Source organism: Nicotiana tabacum, chromosome 23 (genome assembly GCF_000715075.1).
Source record: "Nicotiana tabacum cultivar K326 chromosome 23, ASM71507v2, whole genome shotgun sequence".
Classification (NCBI taxonomy): Eukaryota; Viridiplantae; Streptophyta; class Magnoliopsida; order Solanales; family Solanaceae; genus Nicotiana; species Nicotiana tabacum.
Window position 1 is genome coordinate 141113456 of NC_134102.1, and position 22411 is coordinate 141135866.

Here is a 22411-nt window from a genome sequence, read left to right on the forward strand (position 1 = left end):
GCACCCGAAAATTATCAAAATGTCACGCCTATGAATTATTGTGCTATCAATAAGCCTACTTATTATTTTACTAAAAAAAGATATATTGTAAATTTCAAATTAGAATAGGAGAAAAAATTAACACACAAACCCAAAGCAAAAGCAAGTTGATGAAATATTGGTACCATTTTATTTCTTTTTCTTTGATGTTTAATTCCAACAAAATAAGTTTAACAACATATAGTTAACCCAGAAACACAATAATTTTTGTTGAATAAAAATACATATGAAATTTTTATCTTTACAAATATTATTTAAATTAACATGAATGATCTTTACAAAATAATTGGAGTAATACAATTAAGAATATTATTTTCGTAATTAAGTGTTGGCCATGCCATCCCTCATCTAGTGTTTATAATACATCATGTTAATTGTTTACAGATTCACCCTTCTACTTCTGCATATATCAATTTGAAACCTAATATGCCCAATACATTTTTCATTCGAGTAATATGCATATTATAATACATCATGTTAATTAGTTTACATGTTCACCCTTCTACTTCTGCATATTTCCATTTGACACCTAATATGCCCAAGACATTTTCATTTGAGTAACAAATTCCTCTGTTCCTCTTCACTCTCCATTTTTAGAACCAGTTAATAGGGTTTCAAAGTCGGAGACCGAACTATATTCAATTCTCATATTTCTGCAACCCTATTCCCTTTTCTAAATATCTCCAGAAAACGCCTACAACATTCTTCCTTGGAATTCACCGTACTGGATTATTAGGTTTTAATTTTTTTCATGAATGTCGACGATTTTTTCATGACTTATGAATGGATATTAACTTCTTCTCCGGCACCGTCACGTTTATCTGTTGCGTTTTCGCCGCCGCCGCTATTTTAACCCGCCGATCAAATTCAAAATCAAAATCAAAATCAGTTCCGACGAACGGCGGAGATAATTCTCGTAATTGTGCGTGTGGCAGTGGTGGAGGAGTGAGTTCCGAAATGGTGGAGAAGGTTAGTGTGACAGTGGCGGCGGGGGAGAAGCAGACAGGGGCGTCGATGATGGAGCAGCTAGTTCCGGAGATCACGACGCACGCGTTGAGCTATTTGGATTATCCGAGTCTTTGTAGGCTTTCTATGACGAATTCGCTTATGAGGAAAGCTGCAAATGATGATAATGCCTGGAAAGCTCTCTATCATAAGGTGCGCCATTCGAAATTTCCTTGAAAGTTTTAATTTTTTCACATTATTAGTGTTGTCTCTTCCCATTTAATATAATCTTATTTGATTACTCCATATTAAAGGATTTAAGTTACATGCACTGACGATGTAATGAACTTCTTATACCATTTATAATAGGTTACTTACCATTCCTTATATTAAAAGATTACTTACCATTTATTAAAGATTACCAATCTTAATATTTACCTCTTAGGTGATCTCTGTAAATATTTTTTAAACCGTCGTTACATAGAACCTCAACTCAAATTTAAATTATATAGTAGTATTACATTAGTGATAGTGGTAGAAAATGTTAAAGTGATAATTGAATAGCTAGCTTGATAGAGTAAACATCGCGTCAAATTTAATAATTGAACAGTTTAAGGAATATGAATTCTTGGAAGTTTTGAAAGTTCTTTAGAAGAAGAATTGCGCCAATTTCCGGGACGTCTCAAAATGGAAAAGGTGTAGTATTAATTTGGCACTCTTATGAAGGACGATTAAAGAAGACTATTTATTATTAGGCTATTAGCTTTAGAACAGCTAGATTCACCAACTATGCTGGGATAGGTATCCGGACTAGTTGAGATTTAGTTCAAGGAAGCTTGTTTCGCGTAGAGATTAATCTGGTCGGTTGGTCCTAATCTTATTCTTACCTCTGTGCTTCGTGGCTGAACTGACAGTTGAAACGGATAGTTTGACTTTTCTTTGCCTCGCTAACTGTGTAGAGGATAAGCTTTGAGCAGTCTCCAATCAAAGGCAAAATTAAATAGCTTTAGAGTAGTATTGTCTATATTGGAAGTTGCACCGTCAAACAGTCATTTAATTCACCTAGCGCATGGATTTATGGCATAACGAGCATTCACAAAGCTACTCGTTTTGTATTTCACTGATTATGTTGTGAAAGTGCTAGGAAAAGTTTCGGAGGATGGTTTAAGAGAAACTATGCTTTGTATATTTTTCTGTTTCCTTTTTTGTTATCTGTGATTTAGGAAATTAACCGTCCACTTCACGACTCTATTTAAATGATTAGTGGGGTATAGTAATCTTACATAGGCACTTGTTAGGTTATCTGAAGACTGTTGTCAAATAGTTTCTTACTGCTTCTTCCTTCAGGTGCTTTCTGTATGTGTGTGCACATTTAGGGGTATATGAGAATTCTCTTGGCGCTGATTGGCTTTATAACTCCTTCTTGGAGGAAAGTCATGTAAGTGTTAGACATTAAGGAAACACTATGTTCCAGTTTCCATCTGCTTCCCAATGTTTTGTTTCATTGTACTTCTAGATAAATGGGTAGCTTTTAAAGTTCGCTTTGCCTTAGTTTTCTTTTTTCATGTCATTGAAAGATTTTTGAGCTTAGCTGCAATTATTGTTTTTTATTTAGGAAAAAGCTTAGTACAGGATTAATAGGTATTATCTGTTTGGTCTTTTATCTTGTCTTAAGAAAACAGAAGCTATGACCTATCACCTATCTTTCATTGTCTTCTATCATGGGCTAAATTTTTTAACTGTTTCTCCCAACAATATGGAATTTTAAAGCCTAAAATTGTTTAAGCATGAGAAAGACACTGAAACAATGCTGTATTACTCTGTGAAGCTTCTGTGTCAGTGTTCCAAGTGTTATAATTGCTCAATATTATGCCAAATTATAGATGAAAAGCTTTTCTCTTGCATCACATAATAGCCGTGCCAGCAATTTTCTGGGCTTGCGATTCGGAGTTCAAAACTTTTGGTAGACCATCTACCCCAAACTGAATACTCCTCTTTGATATACCATAACTACAACATATGAATTTAAAAAATACGCCCATTTTTGTAAGTAAATAAGAGTTTTACTGCACCACATAGGGGGGATCTCTGGTATACATGGTGTATGGTACAGTTCACTATTAAAAAAAGGCATAAAAGGTGGACAGTCATTCTAAGGGAAGAATAAGAAGTATACAGAAAGGGAAATAACAATGTTCAATGTTAAAAGGGAAGGGACGAATACACAAGGAAAGCAAGCTACTTATTCATTAATTAGGAATTCTAAGGGAGAAAAGAGTTTACTTTATTGGGAAAATGGGTTCAATGTTTTGTTTTTGTAACACAATATGTGGTAGAGCTTTCCTTTTGAGTAAAGCCGTCGGTACTTCTGTAGAAGTTGCTTGATCCTTATGGGCTTTGATACTAGCTGATGCACAGATTCTATGTTGCTCGAACTCTTCATTTTCGAGGCCCGTGTCGACACGATGTGGGTGTGGGTGTGGGATCCGTACTAGATTTGGTCAATCGATTTTGAGTACTTTAACCAAAATCGACGGAGGAGTCCGAGACAGATACAACGATTTCGTAATTAAAAACAAAAGCTATGGTGGAATCATAATTTAGGCATAGTTTTATAAATCTATTTTTAGATATTTGAATTATTTTTAGCTGAATCTACGCACCCATACTCGTACCTGGATCCGTACCCCCGAATCCTAAAACTTAGATCATGAAGGATCCGATCCCTAGATCCGCACCCGTATCGGACACCCGCACCCGAGTCTGAGCAACTTAGCACGGATTTATAGAGATATTTAGCCGCATGGAATACAACAGAAGGTCCCCAATGGGATGACCTGCGTGGTTAAGGGATGAGAGTAACAACTTGGATATTCTCGGTCTGAATCCAACCACAAACACTTGGTGCAAGCCCCTGTTACCTTTCTCCCAAAAGAAAAAAGAAGGTGTAAACCCTCAGCTCCTGCCTTGGTTGGCAGGATTAGCATGACAGCCTGTGCTTGTGGGTTGGACAGGCTGGCAACTGGTTTACGCGAGGTGCGCAAGTGGCCTGGACGCCACCAATAGAAAAAGAAGATATAGAATAAAACAGAAGAGAGAAATATGAGGTTGGCTCTACTTCTGGTATCTACACCAGTTAAAAAGTTTATCGGGTGAAAATCATTTACATCCCCCAAGTTTGTTTTAAAAATCAAACTCGTCCTTCAACTTTGAACAATATTGGATGGAAAGAAATTGAATCTGAAGGATGAAGGTCGTGAAATCTAAAAGAATTAGGATAAAAGGGTAAGCGAGGGCTTACCTCGCTACTTTTGTTATATCAAATAATTTTGTTTATCAACTTACCTTTTTGTTCTTCAAAATGATTGAACATCAAACACCAAACTTACGCAATAAGTTATGTAAGCTTAAGCATAGGGAAAAGTTGGAAAATGTATATACACTTTGTTTGTTTCAACATGTATTTGAATGTTGCTTGGAAGTGTCAGTGTTGTGATTATCTTTTATTTTCTCCTTTTAGGATTTCACATTGGAGCAGGATTCTATGACTCCAATCAATGGATGGAAGGCTTACTATGCCGCTACAAGAGCCATTATGAATGTCAATGCTGAGTTTTTTAAAATCATTAAAGAAAGATCACTCCCAGCTATGGAACGTTTTTGGCTCAATGCAGATTATGTGAAGTGTTTTCATGCCTCGGGGGAGTACTTTACGGGGTATGCGTTTTTCCATCCTCTAAGGGGGTCTCTCTTGAGCTTTACTACTTCTTCATCTCTGCGCTTGCATCTCTTGTTGAGTTCTCCCTCTCAGCCTCTTACCTTTTTCCTTTTTGTGATTAAATTCTCTGAAATATTTTCATATGACAAACTTGTCATGCTTCTGCCTGCAACAACCAAATTTCTTGAGTCTGGTTTCTCTGTGCATATTATGTTCTCTGTTATGTGCTTTTAAAGTTTTCATTCTCTGAATAGATGGTTGCTAATTTTCTTTTTCTTGTGCGTGTGGGTTGAGGCCTTGCTGGTGCAGTTGTTTATAAATCTACTTTTACATATTTTAGGAAAAAGAGAGCAAACCTTGGGGTAAATGCGCTGCAATTGGGTCGAGATTTAACAGATACTTTGTTTCTTTGCTAGAGTATACATGTCCTATATTGGTTAAGGTTTTCAAAGGGCTTGATGATAGTCCTGACTCCTGGGCTACTCTACCCGTTGTATTAAGGTCTTGGATAGGATGTTTGGATTCTTTCTCGTGGTAATTTGAGCCAATCTTGGGTTACTACATCAGTTTTTTTTTCCTCTACCTGTATCACTTTGGGCTTCTTTTCACGATTCAGTTCATTTATACATTAGCTCTATTTCAGAGTTGAGCCTACTCTTTCTATTCCAAGCCCACACTTCCTCCATCTATTGAGTATTGGACTACCTTTTAGGCCCATTCTTCCATACTTTGAGCTACTTCGATTTGTCAAAAAATTCTTTAAAAAAGAAGGTGAAAGAAGATCTTCAAATCTACGTCTATCCCTAGTATTGGATTACACGAGGGGTAGTGTGTTAGAACTTTACCCGTGACATTGTTGTTTTGTCATGGTTTTGAGCTGCTTCACCATTACCCTTAGGGTATTTCTTAGATGCCCTCTTGATTTTCTTTTACCTCGAGTGGGCTCTTTCGAAGTCCGGTCCTCCTCCATATTTGACATTGATTTGTCCAACTAAGATGCTATTGTAATCAGAAATATTGCAAAGTTTTTTCTTTTGACAGCTCTCCCTAATGCGAGTTCACTAGGGTAATAGAATGTTTTGACGTGACATGTTTCGTTACCATGTCTTTATTTATTTCAGCACGCCCTGAGATGGTTCTAAAACGTACTTTCATTGCAGTTATAATGCAGTCATGGGCAGCTGGCAGCTGGCTTTTAACTGGGAGCAAAATGTTGACTTCGAGATTAGAGACGTAAGGGCAAGGGTAATGACAGATGCGGCTTGGGTGACTATGAAAGCGTATCTTAATATGGGTTCAGGTAATGTGACTAACGTGTTCGAATTCCATAACGGGAGATGGTACATGGTGCATCATCATTGCTCAGTGATGCTCATTCATGGAGGTGCAGGGCAACAAGTTGTGCAGGGATAGGATTAAAGAGAGGCAACTGTGAAGAAGATTGATTATTCTTTTGAAATTGGATAGTGGTATAGTGTTCGTTTATAGTAGGATTAACTTTCTCTGGAATCTCCATAAAATTATTTATGTAGTTCCTGCTTCCTTTTTTTTTTCTTCTTATTTTTCCCATCTTTGGTGGTTTAGAAATCGCTAGTTTCTTCCCACCTATTTTTGCTTTGCTAACTTTTTTGGCAATACAAATGCACAGTTTGATTGGTCAGAATTTGCAAATGTGGCCATGGTCGTGGAGATGACATTAGGCTTCGGCCGTCGTGAAAATTTGGACAGTGTGATTGGAGGTTGAAAGCCTTGTATCTTCCAATTGAAGATTAGATGACAGCATCAAATGGGGGAAAGTGCACATGTAACCATTGTAAGGGATGCTATTTGGAGACTAGCCAGTATTTATTTTATCCTAAAATTTTAAACTAAAAATCGTAACTCCACACGCGTGTTGTGGCTAAACGCACACGCAAGTATACGCGGTCGTCAAGTAATAAAGTGATAAGATAGCATGTCGAACTCATGAGCACTTGTTATCAACTATTAGCTAGATCAGACTATCCTAATTATCTAAACAAGGATTAAACCCAAAAGTAGTGATGCTAAAGTAATTAAACTAAAAAGAAAATAAGTAATGAACTCTCAACAAAGGAAGATCCGATTTTTATGTTATCAGTGTAATGAAAACGATCTAGGGTTATAGGTTATTTAACATTCCTATTGTATTATTCAATTGAATTGACTAACTAATTCATTTAGCTTATTGGTTGACAGCGTTAATATTACTCATAAGAATCCGTTGAGTTCTTACTCGCCTATTCAAGCTAACCTAATGCCTATATGTCTATGGAACTAGAACTAACAAGAACACATTTGTAATTCCTGTAAATCAACCAAACAAGGCAATCAGGTATATGTCTATCGTAACCGCGAATCCGTTCCCCGATGCCTAGGTTCAAGAACTTGCTCTACTCAATCCTATGTGCAATCTAGAATTCCCACTTTCGAGTTCAATTCTAGATTCGTAGATAATATTCAATTGGTGATCAAGCAATAAAATAATTATGCGTAGGATTGAATAAATAAACTAATATGATAAATCAAGAAACCAAAATCAATTCTAGATTCGTAGATAGTATTCAATTGGTGATCAAGCAATCAAATAATTAAGCGTAGGATTGAATAAATAAACTAATATGATAAGTCATGAAAGAACCACAACCCTAGAACGTGAAGTTTAGCTTCACATAGACATGGTAGCCAAACAACAAATCATACAAAGAAACATAAAAATTACTAAGTTTGGCGGAAGAAGATGAAATCCGGCCTCCACGGCGGTTCTTTTCTCTCCCTAGGTCGAATCCCCTTCAAAAAGTATGTTGATGACCTAAAAGAGACGTTTTTGGCTTATATATTGCGTCCAAAAGTCATGGACCAAACTTTTCTTTTTCCTTTTCCGAATCAACTTCAGAGATTGATGCTGAGGTGGATATTTCGCGTCCGCCTCAGCTTGAACTTCTCAGCATCGTATGCTGGGGTGGATGCTTCGCGTCCACCCTTTGTTCCCTCAACCTTGCTGCGCCCAGGTGCGGATGCTAAGGTGGATGTCTTCTCAAGACTTCACTACTAAGTGTGCTCCAAATAGCCTTTTTTCCAAGGTTGGAGGCGACGCATCCACCATCTTCTCCTATAGTCGGAGCATCTTTTCTTTATATTTTTGCACTCCAAACATCCTAATTCATCACATACAACTTAATTAGTCATAAAACCAATAATTAACACATGTTGGGGCATTTTAAACACAAATAGCACCAAAAAGCGATTCAAACATGGATAAAGTAACATTAAAATATATAGAAATATGCCCAACATCACCATCCCACACTTAAACCTTTGTTCGTCCTCGAACAAACCATTACTATAGTAGACAAAATAAAATTAAGCTCCTATCATTCAAAGCACATAACACCTATGACTATGGTTGTTGCAACAATTAAACTCTAGCATATGCATTCAACACATACTTCCCTTTAACTTATGCCATCTTTCAAATATATTCAAAACAAAAGCAACATGCTCTTAACAATCCTAGCCTCAAAACCCGACTCAATATCACAATGCACTCATGGCTTGAACACCCAATATCATAGAGAAGTCTAATAACGTAACATATCCCTCGTGAAACCATGTGCCTTCACAACAAAATCAAGGAGAGTGAGTTAAATCCGCACATTCGAATCTCATGATCGAATATAATTTAAGGACCTCACATATATCAAGGAAATCGCTAACTCTTACAAAGAAGTCACATGCACGCAATTGGTACCATAAGCTTGCCCATAATGTAAACCTCTACTAATGTAGGCTCGCTCGATCTAAAATCAATTAGGACCTTTTCATGGTTGTAATGTGGGCTAAGGGACGGGTAGGATATATTTTAGGAATAGTGGCTAATGCTCCTAAGCACTTTAGCACATCACATGATAAACTTTAAGCGCAAATTCTTCAATCCATTTCAATTTCACAAACAATATCACCCCCAAAAATATTCCTTTTTCTTTAAGCACTACTTTACTTTATACACCACTAGCAACAACAAGACAACAATTTATTTGTCTACATACATTTTTTTTTCTTTTCTTTTTTTAGTTTTTTTTCAACTATTCTTTTTCCTTTTTCAATTTTCGCTAGTGGTGTATTATTTTACAAAACAAGTGCACATTTCTTTCTTTTATTGGTTTCACCCGAAAACCACCCCACTTTCTCTCCTTACTTCTTTTAGCGCTCATTTTACAATTAAAGTGCTTAAGAGGTAAAAGGATCAAAAAGTATCAATTAAGAACAAAAAGGATATAAGCTTGTAATGTGTGTGCCAAATAAAAGTGTATGTGCTCAAAAAGTTTAACTAGGGATAGATTTTATTTGGGATAAGCAATTATTTGGAAATTTTATGGCCAAACAATGATTTCGAAAAAAAGTAAAAATATTTCGGAAAAAGTGAAAAAATTCTTATGTCCAAACGGGCTCTTAGTGTGCTCTGGTTCGTTTCCCCCTCCAATATTTGCTCAAACTTTTTTTGATAGTAGTGCCCCGCAACTTCAAATTATGAATCCGCTTCTAATTAGGATTCTTTTTTTTTCTTTAAATAGAAATTTTAGATTTTTATTTTCTTCTTTTTTCCTTTTCCTTGGTGTCAAAATTATGTCCAATAACAAAGGTTATCACCAGTCATAAGCTGACCGGGACTGAGCACAGCGGAGCTGAGCGGCTGAGAAGATGAGCTCCATCACCACCATGGCCACCGGCGGGAGCAGCTCCGTTTTTCTCTCTGTACCAACGCCACCATCACAAAAATTACCAGTTTTATTACACAAACAACTTTCTTTTACAAACAACAAGTACTGGTCTACATTGTGTTTAAGTCATGGGAATTGTTTGTTAGAGTCTTATCCTTTTCTATGTTCTTCTTCCACATCTTCAACTCCTCTTGTTACAGAAGAAGAAAAACAAGACGACGAAGTGAAAGAAAATGGGTCTACTGATAATGTTCTGGAATCTACTTCAGTTTTACCTCCCGGGTATGCTCAATTTTTCTGCTTCATTTCATTTCTTGAATTTTACCCCCTTTTTTGGGGAAAGTTGCAGCTAGTTATTTTTATTTGATAAAGTAAAGCCTATACTTTAGGAATGTTTAAAAAGTACCTATTAGGAATGTGTGATCACAGGACTAAAAATCTAAATTGGTAGAGATGATACTTTTATTCATTTATTTTAGTCTTAGAACAGACCTCTATCTCTATTTTGTTTATGACATAAATTCACTTAGGACCAGTGGCCAATGGCGAAGCCAGAAATTTTACAAAGTGTGGTAATTTGTTGACTTATATACGTAATGTAATTTTTTATATACTCAATGTAAATTTCCCGATAAAGGGTGTTCAATCACTCTGTGTGGTTACGCCACTGGCAGTGGCATACTGTTCAAGACTTGGTGGATAACTGCCCGTCCCTCCACCCTTATCCATTAAGATACTAAGCTTATGTCTGTGGTAGAGTTCAAACCTGTGACGTACATGATCACGCCCAACTCTAGTCCTAAAAAGGATAAGCGGTCGCTGCAAATATAATCCGGTCTAAAAGTCCGGAGTCGAATCCCACAGAGAACTAAGGCTTAGCTATAGCTTTTTAATATCACTAAGAATACAAGTTTGAACAATTTTCTAAATTATAAAGATTGAGATTTATATTTCTAACGAATTAACTAGCAAATACTAGAAAGGAGTAAAATTATCAACTAACGAGACAAAGGGTTGGAGACTAAATTAAGGAGGTCTAGAATTATGATTTCCCTAATTGTCGGAATCCTTCCAGCTATGTTCCCAACAATTTCGCCGATATATTCTCTACTGATCGTGAGCACTTTAGGTGCCGTAATTCTCTCTCGAGCAACTACAATAATTTACTAGACGTATTCTCTCGAACTACGCTAGTAACCGCTCGCTATGACCACGTCAAGGCTTTGTTATTTCTAAACCTACCTTTAAACCCGCTGTATTGATTTCTCACATACGTTAGGAGTGACGTTGTTCAACAACCACCTAAATATGTATCCTTTCTCAAGCAACACATAATAAATAAGCACAGTCAATCGATGGCCATTCAATCAACTGAAATAAACACGTAGTTGAACAAATAGACAAATTCAAAGGTTAAATTATATTAAAACATAACAAGAATTCATCCTCCAAGAGGTTCTATCAAAACCCTAGACAACAAATTAGCTATTCATAATAGTATGCATAACTACCATACTAGAATTCATAAACAATAATGGAAATAGGAAGAAGGAAGTGAAAAACTCGTAGAAGAATTCTCCGCCTTGCTCCTAGTGTGTTCTTGCCTCCTTAGGTCTAAAGTGTGTCAAAAGTATTCAAAATACCGTTTTTCCATGTATATATACCAAGTAGGGTCGGGCTCAAATAATTATACCTTCTCCTACGCGAAAAAGGACACTTTTCCAGGTTAGGACGTCCGCGGCCGCGGATTTGGCCGCGGATTTTGGCCAGTTTCTGCCTCACATCCGCGGCCAGTGTGCGGCCGCGCACTTGTCGCGCATTTTTCACCCTGTTCTGTTTGGAATCTGGAAAAACGTAAAACATGAAAGTTGTAGCCCTTTGAATTAGCTTTCCAACCATATATTGTGGAGCTCAAGTGGAGTTCTGAGCGAAAAGTTATGTGCATTTTACTAGACAGTGCGCAATATGCCTACTCGATTCTTCGTTCGTTCTTAATTATCAAATTTGATCCCCGAACACGATCCCGACTTAATTACTTGGGTTTTTACTCAGATTTCAAAGCTCCAAATCACTTGAATTCATTCCCTAACATCTACATAACTCGGAATCACTCCTACAAGGCATAAAACACACAATTAGTGCAAAACACTAGCGATTAAAGCTCAAACTCAATTAAAGTGCAGTAAATTAGAGTGTAATAAGCGACTAAAATACGTAATTATAGCCTATCGTCAGTACATCTGACCCATACTACCATCCATCACATGTACATCACATGTTGCGCTCTTTCTACCGGACCAAATCCTTGGGGGCTAAACCTTTGTCTCCATTATCAAGTTTAACTGTGTTGCTATTTGGTCCAAAAGCTTAACTTGTTAGAGAGTGGGAATTTGTATTACTGTATTTCTTTTAGGTTTGTCTGTGAAATGTTAGGATATTTGAAGTGTGAGCTTTTAGGTTGTTCAATGCATTAGAAAAAGTTAACACTTCTCAAATGCAAATGAATTGATTTGGCAATTGTCGTTAAGATCAGTTTGAGAAGAAAAGTAAGATGAGTGCTTTGAAATTCTTTGAAAGATAGCTTACTCCTTGGATACAACTGACAAGCTATTAGAACAAATAATATTGAATCGATAATTAACGGGACTCGCTTAAGTAAGACAAATTGCCAACTTAAAACTTAATGGTTAAGGCTAAGGCACATCTACATTGCCACTTGAGTAGCTTTTTCAGTGACTGATTTAGCAATTGATACTGTAAGGAAAAATAGTTGTGAGTTTATTCTGTATAATCTGGAATTGAAGGTTTGTGATGTTCAATGAAAGATGCATAAAACTAGTTGGATCAATTCTCAGGGTAAAAGAAGAGGATGCAATGCAATGCATAACACCATTCTCTTGCATGTATTTCCAAAGGATCATCAACATCTTGATATTGCAAAACTTTGAAATTACTTATATTTGGGTTCTCAATTCTACCATTTCTTGGTAAGGGTAACACATAAGTTATCGGCTATGCAAGTTTTAACCTTGTGCAAACTAGTTAATGATTCGATTTGTGGATTAGATGCTTCAATCTTTAGAGATCTTACCACTTCCTTTTCAAATGACTCCTATTTCAAACCATAGAATGTGTTTGCTGCATTAGAATGGGAATTTTCTATGGCAAGTTTATTTATTAGTTACAGAGGGCTGAATTTTGGAAGCTGTAGATAACTTGAATGATGATTTTGTTTCTCTTAATATCATATCGCTATTTCTTTCAAGCAGTTGCTGATGTACACAGACATATTCTGCAATCTTAATGATTTGAATTTGATGTATTTACAGGGCATGTCAGGCCTGTGGGAGAGAGGAGATTGAAAGAGGCTGTAATGGTGAGGGACGGATACAAGGAGGGATTGCAACAGTTCCAGGTTTTGGTTGGTGGCCGATAAAGGCTTACAGGCCTTGCCCTGCTTTTGTTGCTTCGGGTGGTAGGTACAGAAGGTTTGGGCAAAGCATGGATGAAGTTGTCTCTGGCTCTGGGAGAGGAGGCAGAGTTAGTTCCGCCGGTCCTGATGCTGAGGTTCAATCAAGGTAGACGTCTAATTGGTCTATTCCAACTCTTTTCATCTTCTTTGCACTTTGCAACTGTCAACTGTGTGGTGATATAGCGAGGAGTTTAACTTGAAATTATTAGTACATACAAGATAGGTGCTGATAGGTAGCAGAGTGATAAATGGGAAGTAATCTTGCATATCATACCAGAAGATTTGAACCAACAACAAATCTCACACAAGCAACCGCAAAACAATCTTTGGGATAAAACACTCTGCTACTGCATTCTACTGATTGTCTAAACTTAGTCTAAATGACAATAAAAACGACAAAAACTACTACTCAATCCCAAGCAAGTTGGGGTCAGCTATATGGCTTCTCACTTTCCATGTCACTCCAATGAAGTTCGTCTCAATCCATTACTATCAAAAACTTAGTTTCTAGTACATTTTGTCATCTACATCAATGCCTTCCACCTTAATCTTGATTAGCCATTGCATATACTCTTGCCTACTTTTCTTTTCCTATATTACTCCGTAGCAGCCAATATTTTCTAGAACATGTTATCCTAAAATGACAAAAGAGATATATATGTGCAGTGAATTAGTTCTCTTTTTTTTCCTTTCCCGTAGGACGTTTTTCAGATGTTTTCTTTGTGTCATTTCTAACTACTTCTGCAGTAATGAACTTTCTTTTATTGCAATGAATTTGCCGATGTTATGAATTTAAGTACTTAAGTGAATTTATACAAAGCTAGTAAACTCATAAATTCCGTGTTTCATCTTAAATGAAACTTGGCAGCAAGAAAAAGAACGGATCAAGCAGATCGACGAGCTAACTATGAGAAGCCAATTAAAGTTATCTTTTAAGAGATTGAAGAATGTTGTTGATGTATATTCAGCTACTAATTTAGCAGTTTTTGACTGTCTAAAGGCTTCATGTGGAATGATGAAACTTGAATTCTGAGGATTTATACTAGTTCCAAATTGTTAAATGTATATCAGCCATTGTAATCAATATGATCTATATTGTTTTGATTTCACTTATACTAGTACTAGTTTGCAACAGGAAAAATTCTTGTTTCTAATTACCTTGGATCCATCTATTACAGTTTGTTTTGGAGAAAACCAAGCGGGTTTGGCTTAAATCTAGATGGTATTACATCACGTTAAGAGCAGAGGCAGACCTAACTGTTACGATGAGGGGTCACCAGACCCTGTAAACTTCGGCAGAATCTTATATATATATATATATATTGAAAATGATTAATTTAAATCACTTGGCTCTCTAACTTTTAGGGGGCACTAGTCGAGCAGAATACTAGTGTTCCCGTCGCGTTAAAATCCTGGATCCGCCTCTAGTTAAGAGTGTCTTTAGCGTGCGTATAACCTAATATTAGGTAGTAAATCTACTCTGTTAAGGCTAAATGTTATAATGAGTTATAAAAACAAATGACATTCTCAAGCGTAGAGTAAATACATTATAGGCCATGTTTTGTAACATAACATATATTTTGAGAAAATGTTTTCTTCGTTGAATTCTTCTCCAAGTCGAGCTGTCATTAAAAGAAAATATTTATGCTAAATGATTTAAAAAAAAACCTTGTTAGGATCGTAAGTCATTCTTTTACAATTACTCTATACCGCTTGTTTTCGCCAACATACAAAATAAATTACCCCCTTTTAGTAAATGTTTAATACTCCTAACATTCAATTTGACGTGAAAATAATTGATGTGTTATCTTATACTGGAAGGTAGTACATATTCATTGCATAGTTGAGGTGTGCATCCAATGTTTATACTAACCCAAGGGTAAAAATTTATGGGCATGCGCTGTTTTCTCGCAAATATTTTTATTATTAAATTATAATTAATTAATATATATTCTCATTTTATTTTATGACTTAAATCATGATAAATGAAAATACTGAGTTTCAAGCACAAACTAGTTAGGACGTCACTATTATAAATAAATACTTTATTAATTTAATTTTAAATTTCTTATTAAAAACATAAATTTCTCAAAATTTGATGAATAATCAATTTTATCATATAAATTGAACAGATTACTATAAATATACTCTGAACGCACTACAAATAAAAGAGAGAAAATTAGAAACCCTTCAGAAGTGAAACGAAGCGACATAAAAACCTAGTACAGTGTCTTTCCATCTGCTTCCCAAATTGAGCTAAAATCCACCGCTGCAAAATCTCTGCAACATTTTGAAATTCCAGAACATTCTTAGAAATGGATTCAGAAACTTCGAACAAAATTGAAGAAACAGTTCTGGAAATCCTGAAATCCTGTAACCTGGACGAAGTTACGGAGCTCAAAATCAGAAAAATGGCCTCCGAAAAGCTAGGGCTCGAACTATCCGACCCGACCCGAAAGGCATTTGTACGGCAAGTCGTGGAGAAGTTCCTCGCCGAAGAACAAGCTAAAGCGGAGGCAAATGAGGAGGAGGAAGAAGAGGAGGAGGAGGAGGAAGAGGACAATAAAAAGAAAAGCAGTGGCGCCGGTGATAAAGAGTACGATGACGACGGCGATCTCATTGTTTGCCGAGTAAGTTCTCTCAACGGCTGTAATTATTAATTTTTTATTATGTGTTTTGAAATCCTCTCTCTGTAGCAAAACTAATGAAAATTTTCCAGCTTCTTTTCCAACTTATATGACATAGGTTGAATAAACATAGAGTTTAAGGGAAAAACCAAAACTTTAGATACTTGTGGTCTTAGAAGAATGATGCACTTTTCTTTTTAGTCTGTTTTAGTAATAATTAAACGTTGAGATATAGCCAAACAAATATTTATAGTTTGTTTTAGATCATACGTTTACAAAAGTTTTTTTCCTTGCACTACGTGTCTATTCAAAGTGCATTACATAAAATGGGACTGCGAGAATATAACATTTTTGTGTGGCTATAAAAACTTTCCATTTAATAGTAAAATGATAAGTGTAAAGTTAATTATTTTCAAATGTAGAAGTGTGTTTTTCTTTCTTTTGGAATGACTAATAAGGAAGTAATGTCATATAAGTTGTAACATAGGTAGTACTATTTTTGGAATTAAACAGTTTTTTCTTTGATTATAATGTTTTAAAATGTTATAGTAGTTTAACTATAGGCTTAAGGGAATTGTAATATGTAGTTTCTGGTATCTAACTTTAATTTAAGCACTTGAAAAATCTTTGTTTGCATTCATACTGAAATTTAGATGTTGATACCACGGGCGGATTTGGGGGGGGAACCCCCTTCGCCGAAAAAGTACACTGTATATATAAGGCAAAATCTGTTTTTTACCTCTATATATTAAGTTTTGAATCCGCTTGACACAGCCCAAAAGTGTAGCTTAGTGGTCAAGGGGGTTCAAAATCTTTAAAAGGTCATAGGTTCAATTCCCCCACTAGCTACGATCCTTTTTTTCTTGAACCCCCTTCACGGAGATCCTGCCTCCGTCACTGGTTGATACTAGTACTTTGAACTGAGTCATTACAGTACTAGTTATTAGGTTTTAAAAATCATATGTGATGTGAAATGTTCCTTGTTTTATGTTGTTTTATTGTTGCTGAGTTGCTGAGTTGATGTTCCTGATGTTTCTTTTTTGGAAATTCCATGTAGTTGTCACATAAGAGAAGAGTGACAATTACTGAGTTTAGGGGAAAAACTCTGGTGTCGATAAGAGAGTACTACAACAAAGATGGCAAAGAGTTACCTACTGCTAAAGGTAAAACTATCGTTATTAGATTGTTTATTACATGTATGCATTGTTTATACGCATATTTGCATGTTTTCTCATTTGAAATAAGCTTAAGTGATTGCTATAATTAGTAATGAAGTCTCTGTCCAATATTTTATTTTAAAGCAATTCTTGTTGCATGTGGAATTACATCTCACTATGCTCATGGTTTGAATCGCTACAAGGAGAAAAAATATATTTCCTTATTGCTTTACTTAAAATGTGTAGTTAGAGCATTTGTTTAGACTTTAGAGCATCCAATAAGTGCTTCTGACAACCCCTTCCCTCAAAAAAAGAAAACATTTTTCTCTTGGTGGGGAAGAGTTTAGACTGATAATTTGCAAGGATATTTTTTCAGCTTAATGTTGGACTTTATGGGCCATTATTAGCGCACCTGGATATTTTGCTTTCTGGTTTTTCTGTTGAATATATGCTACAACTGCTAGTGTACAATCTGCTCTGCTTTTCTCTTCTTCTTTTGATCATAAGAGCAATCTGAGTTTAGAAGCAAAAGAGACGGATGATGGTGGTACTGATGATTTGTTGGGGAAAGGTAGCTGGATTTTGGAACCCTCCTCTAAGCTGAAAGAGACGGATAGATTTTGTAACCCTCCTCTGAGTTCAATGTACTTTATTCTCCTTGGCAGCATTGTTGTTCGCTGCAGAGATTCTTCTTTCTTCCCTCGGCTTTTCTGGGATTTCATTATCTAAATCTCCTAATTTCATCCAAGATAAAACTGCAGAAGGAAAAAAAAAGGACTGCTTCTGATACTTGTTATGTTGTTCCCTGCAGGCATTAGCTTGACAGCTGAGCAATGGGCAACATTCAAGAAGAATATTCCTGCAGTTGAAAAGGCCATCAAGAAAATGGAGTCGAGAGCTTAGTATATTTTATTTGTTCGTCACTTGCATTAGTAGATTGTAATATCTGAGGTACTTGAACAGTAGGAGACTTATTTTTGGGTATATAGATGTTATCTAATTATAAGAGGTAGCTGGATTTTGGAAAGACTAAAGAGAGCTTAAATTCCTTGCTTGATTTTCCATTCGTAACTAGCCTCTTCCCCTAAGGTATAATACTACTCCATAATATAATGCCTAACTAAAATTGTTTGGCCAAAGGATAATTCAAGACTAGGCCTAAAATGGCCTATACTTGAGGCGTAGTTCTGTTGTGTGAAGTTGGTTTTCTTCACTAACTATTAGTTGGCCGTACTAATATTAATCGACGCACTTGACTACCCAAATTGGTTCTTTTCTACTTATAGCTAGTACGACTTTTTGCCATTTACTCTCTACTCTACTTTATGTGATGCCCTTATGTTTTTCTTACTCTAAAATTAGATAGTTTGACCTCATACTCCGAATTGTCTAAATTCACACTTAAAATTAAATAGTCATTTATGTGTTGTAATAGAGGTGAGTGTTAGATGTGATGGTAACGTCTCATTATTACATAATTTCCAACCATTAATCCTATGGATTAGTAATATTTCTGGTTGATTTTGACGAAAGAAAATAAAGTAGGTCATATACAAACTTTGGCATTTTCTATCATGTGGTCTAAATGACACTAAATAGAGTATATTAGTGGGTACGTGCTATGTTCCAAGCCAATAAAATCCAAGTACCATTATAACGGAATGGCCCTCTTGTGTCTCTGATTACTACATCCCAAATTCTATCTACTTCTTTGACAATGAAACATAAGTTGTATCCATTTTAGGGCATGTCTAAAAATTTTACTCCTGCATTTTCAATTTATGTGAACTTATTTCTTTTTAGTTTGTACTAAAAAGAATGATATTTTTTCATATTTTGAAATAATTTACCTTTATGCAATGATGTATAGCCACACAAAATATATGTGCATCATTTTACTTCATAAGTTTACAAGTCTTTTTTTTTAATTAAACTTCGTGTCCAGTTAACTAGGTTTACATAAATTGAAATGGAGGGAGCAAATAATTTGACAAAGTTGAGTGAGTTAAAAACCAACTACTGGTAAATGTTTGTTAACATGGATGATAATCTAAGTGGATTAGCGTTGGAGTCGTTCAGTTTACACAAAACTTGTAAAAAAATTTATATTGTTACTAAATAAAACTTGTAAAACGTTTTATATTGTTTCTAAATAAAGCATTATTTCATAATTTAAATTTATATTATTCCCTAAACAAGGATATGGGATAAAACTAAGAAAAATAAGACACGGCATAAAATTAGATAACGACTACGGTCTTAAATGAAATTATGTCCATCCTTTTAATTCCATTTTCTCATGGTTAAGAAAAACAGATAAAGAATAAATAGAGAAAAAAATGCCACGTGTCCACTCAAGATCCATACGACCAAAATCTTGGCTAAATCCTCAATTGGTTGTCTCAATACCAATTGGCAATACCAAACACCACATATCATTTTTAAGGCTAAGACTTACCTATATGACTATATCCATGTAGTAGTATTTGCTTAGCATAAGTCATAAGTCAGAGAAACTAAAATCACATTTCGTTGAACTCAGAATAAAACTTGTCAAATTATGGGCTGTGCCTCGTCGAAAAGAATAGAGGCTACCGTCGACGTCTACCGTCCACCGCCGACGAGCTTCGCCATCTTTGATATCAACTCTATCGAAGAGCCTTGGCTCAAAGCTGACAATAACAAGGTATGTTCGGCTTGAATTAAATGTGGTCAACAGCTTACTAAGGTTTAACGTTAAATGAATCTAAGACATCTCTTAAAGTATGAATTTTTATGTATAGATATCCTGACGTAATTTATAATTTAGTTCACTAACGAAAAAAATCCTTTGATGCTATTCAAGGTCCCTTCCATTTCCAATTATTTTTACAAATATGCTTTTTATGTTGAAGAGCAATTTTTTTTAACTCTATTTAGAAATTAAATAATTCCTCAATTGAGACGGGCTAAATAGGAAATAAGAAACTAATGACGTGATAAATTTATGATCTAATAGGTAGAAGATGAGGAGGAACAAGAAGAGAAGCAGCTTGCAATAGTACCACAACCAATTCTTGCAAAATTCAGCGCAAATATTGATGAGGATCCTCGTTCTTGGGATGAAGTTAGCAAAGCTTTAGAAGATATTAAACCAACCCTACAAAATCCTCCACCACCAAAATCACCTAAAAAGCCTCTCCTCGCACTCACCGCGCCGCCGCCGCCGCCAACCACCGAAGATGACGGCGCTTCCCCGAAAAGGAGACTTCCAAGAAAAAGCTTTTCCTTTCATACCCTTGAAGAACTTGAATCCAAAATTTCTAAAGATTCTAAAAAAACCAATGGGTTGAAGAAAACAGAGTCGATGCCTACTTATGAGGAAAATAAAAAGTTACAAAAGTTGGCTAATAAAACAGTGAAAAATGAGTCACAAATTGTGGTTCATACGGGGAATGTACATCAAAGGATAGAATCTGAAGGGTACAAGCCAGTGAAAGAGAATATATTTTTGTTAAGAGACAAAATGGAAAGAGAAAAAGAAGGGAAAATTCCAACTTTTATAAAATTTGACCCTTTAAGTGATTACCCCGAAAAGTGTCCGCCACGTGGCGAGGATTCATTGGTTGTCTACACGACGTCACTAGGCGGTGTGCGTCGCACGTTTGAGGATTGCAACAAAGTGAGACTAATCTTGGAGTCGCACCGGGTGATTTTCGACGAGCGCGACGTGGCGTTGCACGGCGAGTTTCGTCAGGAGTTGAAGGAGCTTCTAGAAGAGGAAGAAGACGCGAGCGTGCCGAGGTTGTTTGTTAAAGGAAGGTACATTGGTGGAGTAGAGGAAGTGGTGAATTTGAACGAGACGAGTCGACTCGGGAGAATACTGAATCGGGCAAGAGTGGAGAGGGGTGTGGGGAGGTTAGGGTGTGAAGGGTGTGGAGGGGCTAGGTTTGTGCCATGTTTTGATTGTGGAGGAAGTTGCAAGGTTGTGAATGGGGATGTTAAGGAGAGATGTCCAAAGTGTAATGAGAATGGTTTGATTCATTGCCCTATGTGCGATTGAATAATTGTATGTATACTCATAGGTACACATACTTAAAGATTTTAAGTCAGTGAACGCACAAAAAAAAAAAAGTAATTCCTTTTTTGGTGGAGTGGTCGCGAACTTAGTATAGGTGCCTGAATTCTTACATGCACGTATGCAAATACCTTTGCATATATATAGTTTGTAACACACTTTTTCATGGTTTGGGTTCAGTGTAAAGTTTTCAGTTGAATGATTTATATACTTTAATTTCTGAGGTATTAGACTTTGTCATTTTTTGGATTGATTCATTGCTCTGCTTTCCATTGAATAAGTTTACGGATATCGCTGCGAATTGGAAGGAATTGAAGGTGGAGATGCAATTTCAATTCAATTTGTCACACCCCTTTTCTACCCCCAAAAGATATATGTGTTATGGATTGTTGTGGGTTAAAGAGTTTTTCCAATTAAAATGACAAACTTGAATAAGGATTATTTTATTTATAGAGTCGCCACTTGGAATTGAGTTTTTGGGTGTTTCAAGTCACCTTTTATTTGAATCCCTAGTCAAAGGAAGGTTTGAACCTATTTTTATTGGTCTGCAAAAAACAAAGTCCGGATAAGAAATTCTGTTGACCGGGAAGAAGGTGTAAGGCATTCCCTGAGTCCCGTGGTTCTAGCATGTTCGCTTTATTGACTACATTTGGCTTGACTTAATTTTGGACAAAACTGCAATTTATATGATTTTTATGTTTCACCTATCTACTTCTATTTCTTGATTTTTTTTATTTAAAAAGGATAATATTACACTGTCATAACCATGCTGCGCAAGCGAATGCGTGATCAAAAATAAAATTAATTAACTCATCATAATTGCGCCTCGCAAGCAAATCAGAAATCATGACAATCGATTATTTGTGGTACTTTTGAGAAATTACTACATTTGAAAATATTAATTCTTGAAAATTATTAAAAATCAACTATCGCGCTACGCAAGTGAATCCGCGATTTTAGCAAAGGATTAATTAAATTAAAAATTAACTAAAAACTAATGGGTATGGCATGAGATTATTGAATTAATTTAATAAAAATAATATCACGCTATGCAAGCGAGCCCGTGAAGTTAAAGCGTGCCTACTAATTGCCTAGCGTTTAAATTAATTATTTAGGAGACTAAGTTGTAAAGTTATTTTAATAAAAGAAAATTTTGGTTTTTATTGAGATTATTTGACTAAAATAAAAATATGAAAAGTTTGGCTAACATGTTATTTTAAAGAGTGGACAACCATTGATTTAAAAGGGATTGGGCCAACTATTTGATTATCAAAACTGCTGGCCCTTTTTTGAACATGCTTTGGCATTGGGCCAGCCCTTGCTTATTAAAAATAAAAATGGGCCAGATTTGTTATCAGTGAAAATGGGCCAACATATTAGTTCATTTGACCATTTATTCTTGTTAGCCCAATCTTATTAAATACTAAACTAATACATTCTGCCCACTTTCAAACTTTTCATCAAGTCTTTAACAAATTTATTTTTTCTACAACATGATCAAGATTCTCATAAAATACTACTTAAAACTAATAGAGAAGTGCTAAGAGGCAATAAATAAATAAATAAGGCAAAAAAAGGTCATAGATTTAACACTATGATCCAAAACTTGATTTCAAGATTAAAACCTCAACATTCATCCATATAGTAAATTTCCTTG

At 35.7% G+C, this 22411-nt stretch overlaps 4 protein-coding genes across 4 annotated transcripts; all 4 read left to right on the forward strand.

Moving 5' to 3' along the window:
• The first annotated feature begins 621 nt into the window (after positions 1-621).
• Positions 622-6664, forward strand: LOC107767593 (F-box protein SKIP8-like). The gene is made up of 3 exons (XM_016586644.2): positions 622-1197; positions 4505-4701; positions 5863-6664. The coding sequence occupies exons 1-3, from the start codon at positions 823-825 to the stop codon at positions 6113-6115; spliced, it is 825 nt and encodes a 274-aa protein (XP_016442130.1). The 5' UTR covers positions 622-822; the 3' UTR covers positions 6116-6664.
• Positions 6665-9317: 2653 nt separating this feature from the next.
• On the forward strand, positions 9318-14022 carry LOC107767592 (uncharacterized). The gene is made up of 3 exons (XM_016586643.2): positions 9318-9723; positions 12771-13019; positions 13782-14022. Exons 1-3 carry the CDS (start codon positions 9422-9424, stop codon positions 13816-13818), a joined length of 588 nt encoding a protein of 195 aa, XP_016442129.1. The 5' UTR covers positions 9318-9421; the 3' UTR covers positions 13819-14022.
• Positions 14023-14091: 69 nt separating this feature from the next.
• LOC107767591 (RNA polymerase II transcriptional coactivator KELP-like) lies at positions 14092-17731 on the forward strand. Its single transcript, XM_016586642.2, has 3 exons — positions 14092-15543; positions 16598-16703; positions 17509-17731. The coding sequence occupies exons 1-3, from the start codon at positions 15229-15231 to the stop codon at positions 17598-17600; spliced, it is 513 nt and encodes a 170-aa protein (XP_016442128.1). The 5' UTR covers positions 14092-15228; the 3' UTR covers positions 17601-17731.
• A 1432-nt stretch (positions 17732-19163) lies between these two features.
• On the forward strand, positions 19164-20981 carry LOC107767590 (uncharacterized). The gene is made up of 2 exons (XM_016586641.2): positions 19164-19383; positions 19696-20981. The coding sequence occupies exons 1-2, from the start codon at positions 19258-19260 to the stop codon at positions 20737-20739; spliced, it is 1170 nt and encodes a 389-aa protein (XP_016442127.1). The 5' UTR covers positions 19164-19257; the 3' UTR covers positions 20740-20981.
• The last annotated feature ends 1430 nt before the right edge of the window (positions 20982-22411 follow it).

Coding starts and splice junctions, on each gene's coding strand:
- LOC107767593 (XM_016586644.2), top strand. CDS start 823: ATGGATATTAACTTCTTCTCCGGCACCGTCACGTTTATCTGTTGCGTT. Junction 1,198..4,504: donor GGAAAGCTCTCTATCATAAG/GTGCGCCATTCG, acceptor TTCTCCTTTTAG/GATTTCACATTGGAGCAGGA. Junction 4,702..5,862: donor TCGGGGGAGTACTTTACGGG/GTATGCGTTTTT, acceptor CTTTCATTGCAG/TTATAATGCAGTCATGGGCA.
- LOC107767592 (XM_016586643.2), top strand. CDS start 9,422: ATGAGCTCCATCACCACCATGGCCACCGGCGGGAGCAGCTCCGTTTTT. Junction 9,724..12,770: donor ACTTCAGTTTTACCTCCCGG/GTATGCTCAATT, acceptor ATGTATTTACAG/GGCATGTCAGGCCTGTGGGA. Junction 13,020..13,781: donor GATGCTGAGGTTCAATCAAG/GTAGACGTCTAA, acceptor GAAACTTGGCAG/CAAGAAAAAGAACGGATCAA.
- LOC107767591 (XM_016586642.2), top strand. CDS start 15,229: ATGGATTCAGAAACTTCGAACAAAATTGAAGAAACAGTTCTGGAAATC. Junction 15,544..16,597: donor GCGATCTCATTGTTTGCCGA/GTAAGTTCTCTC, acceptor AATTCCATGTAG/TTGTCACATAAGAGAAGAGT. Junction 16,704..17,508: donor AGAGTTACCTACTGCTAAAG/GTAAAACTATCG, acceptor TGTTCCCTGCAG/GCATTAGCTTGACAGCTGAG.
- LOC107767590 (XM_016586641.2), top strand. CDS start 19,258: ATGGGCTGTGCCTCGTCGAAAAGAATAGAGGCTACCGTCGACGTCTAC. Junction 19,384..19,695: donor TCAAAGCTGACAATAACAAG/GTATGTTCGGCT, acceptor ATGATCTAATAG/GTAGAAGATGAGGAGGAACA.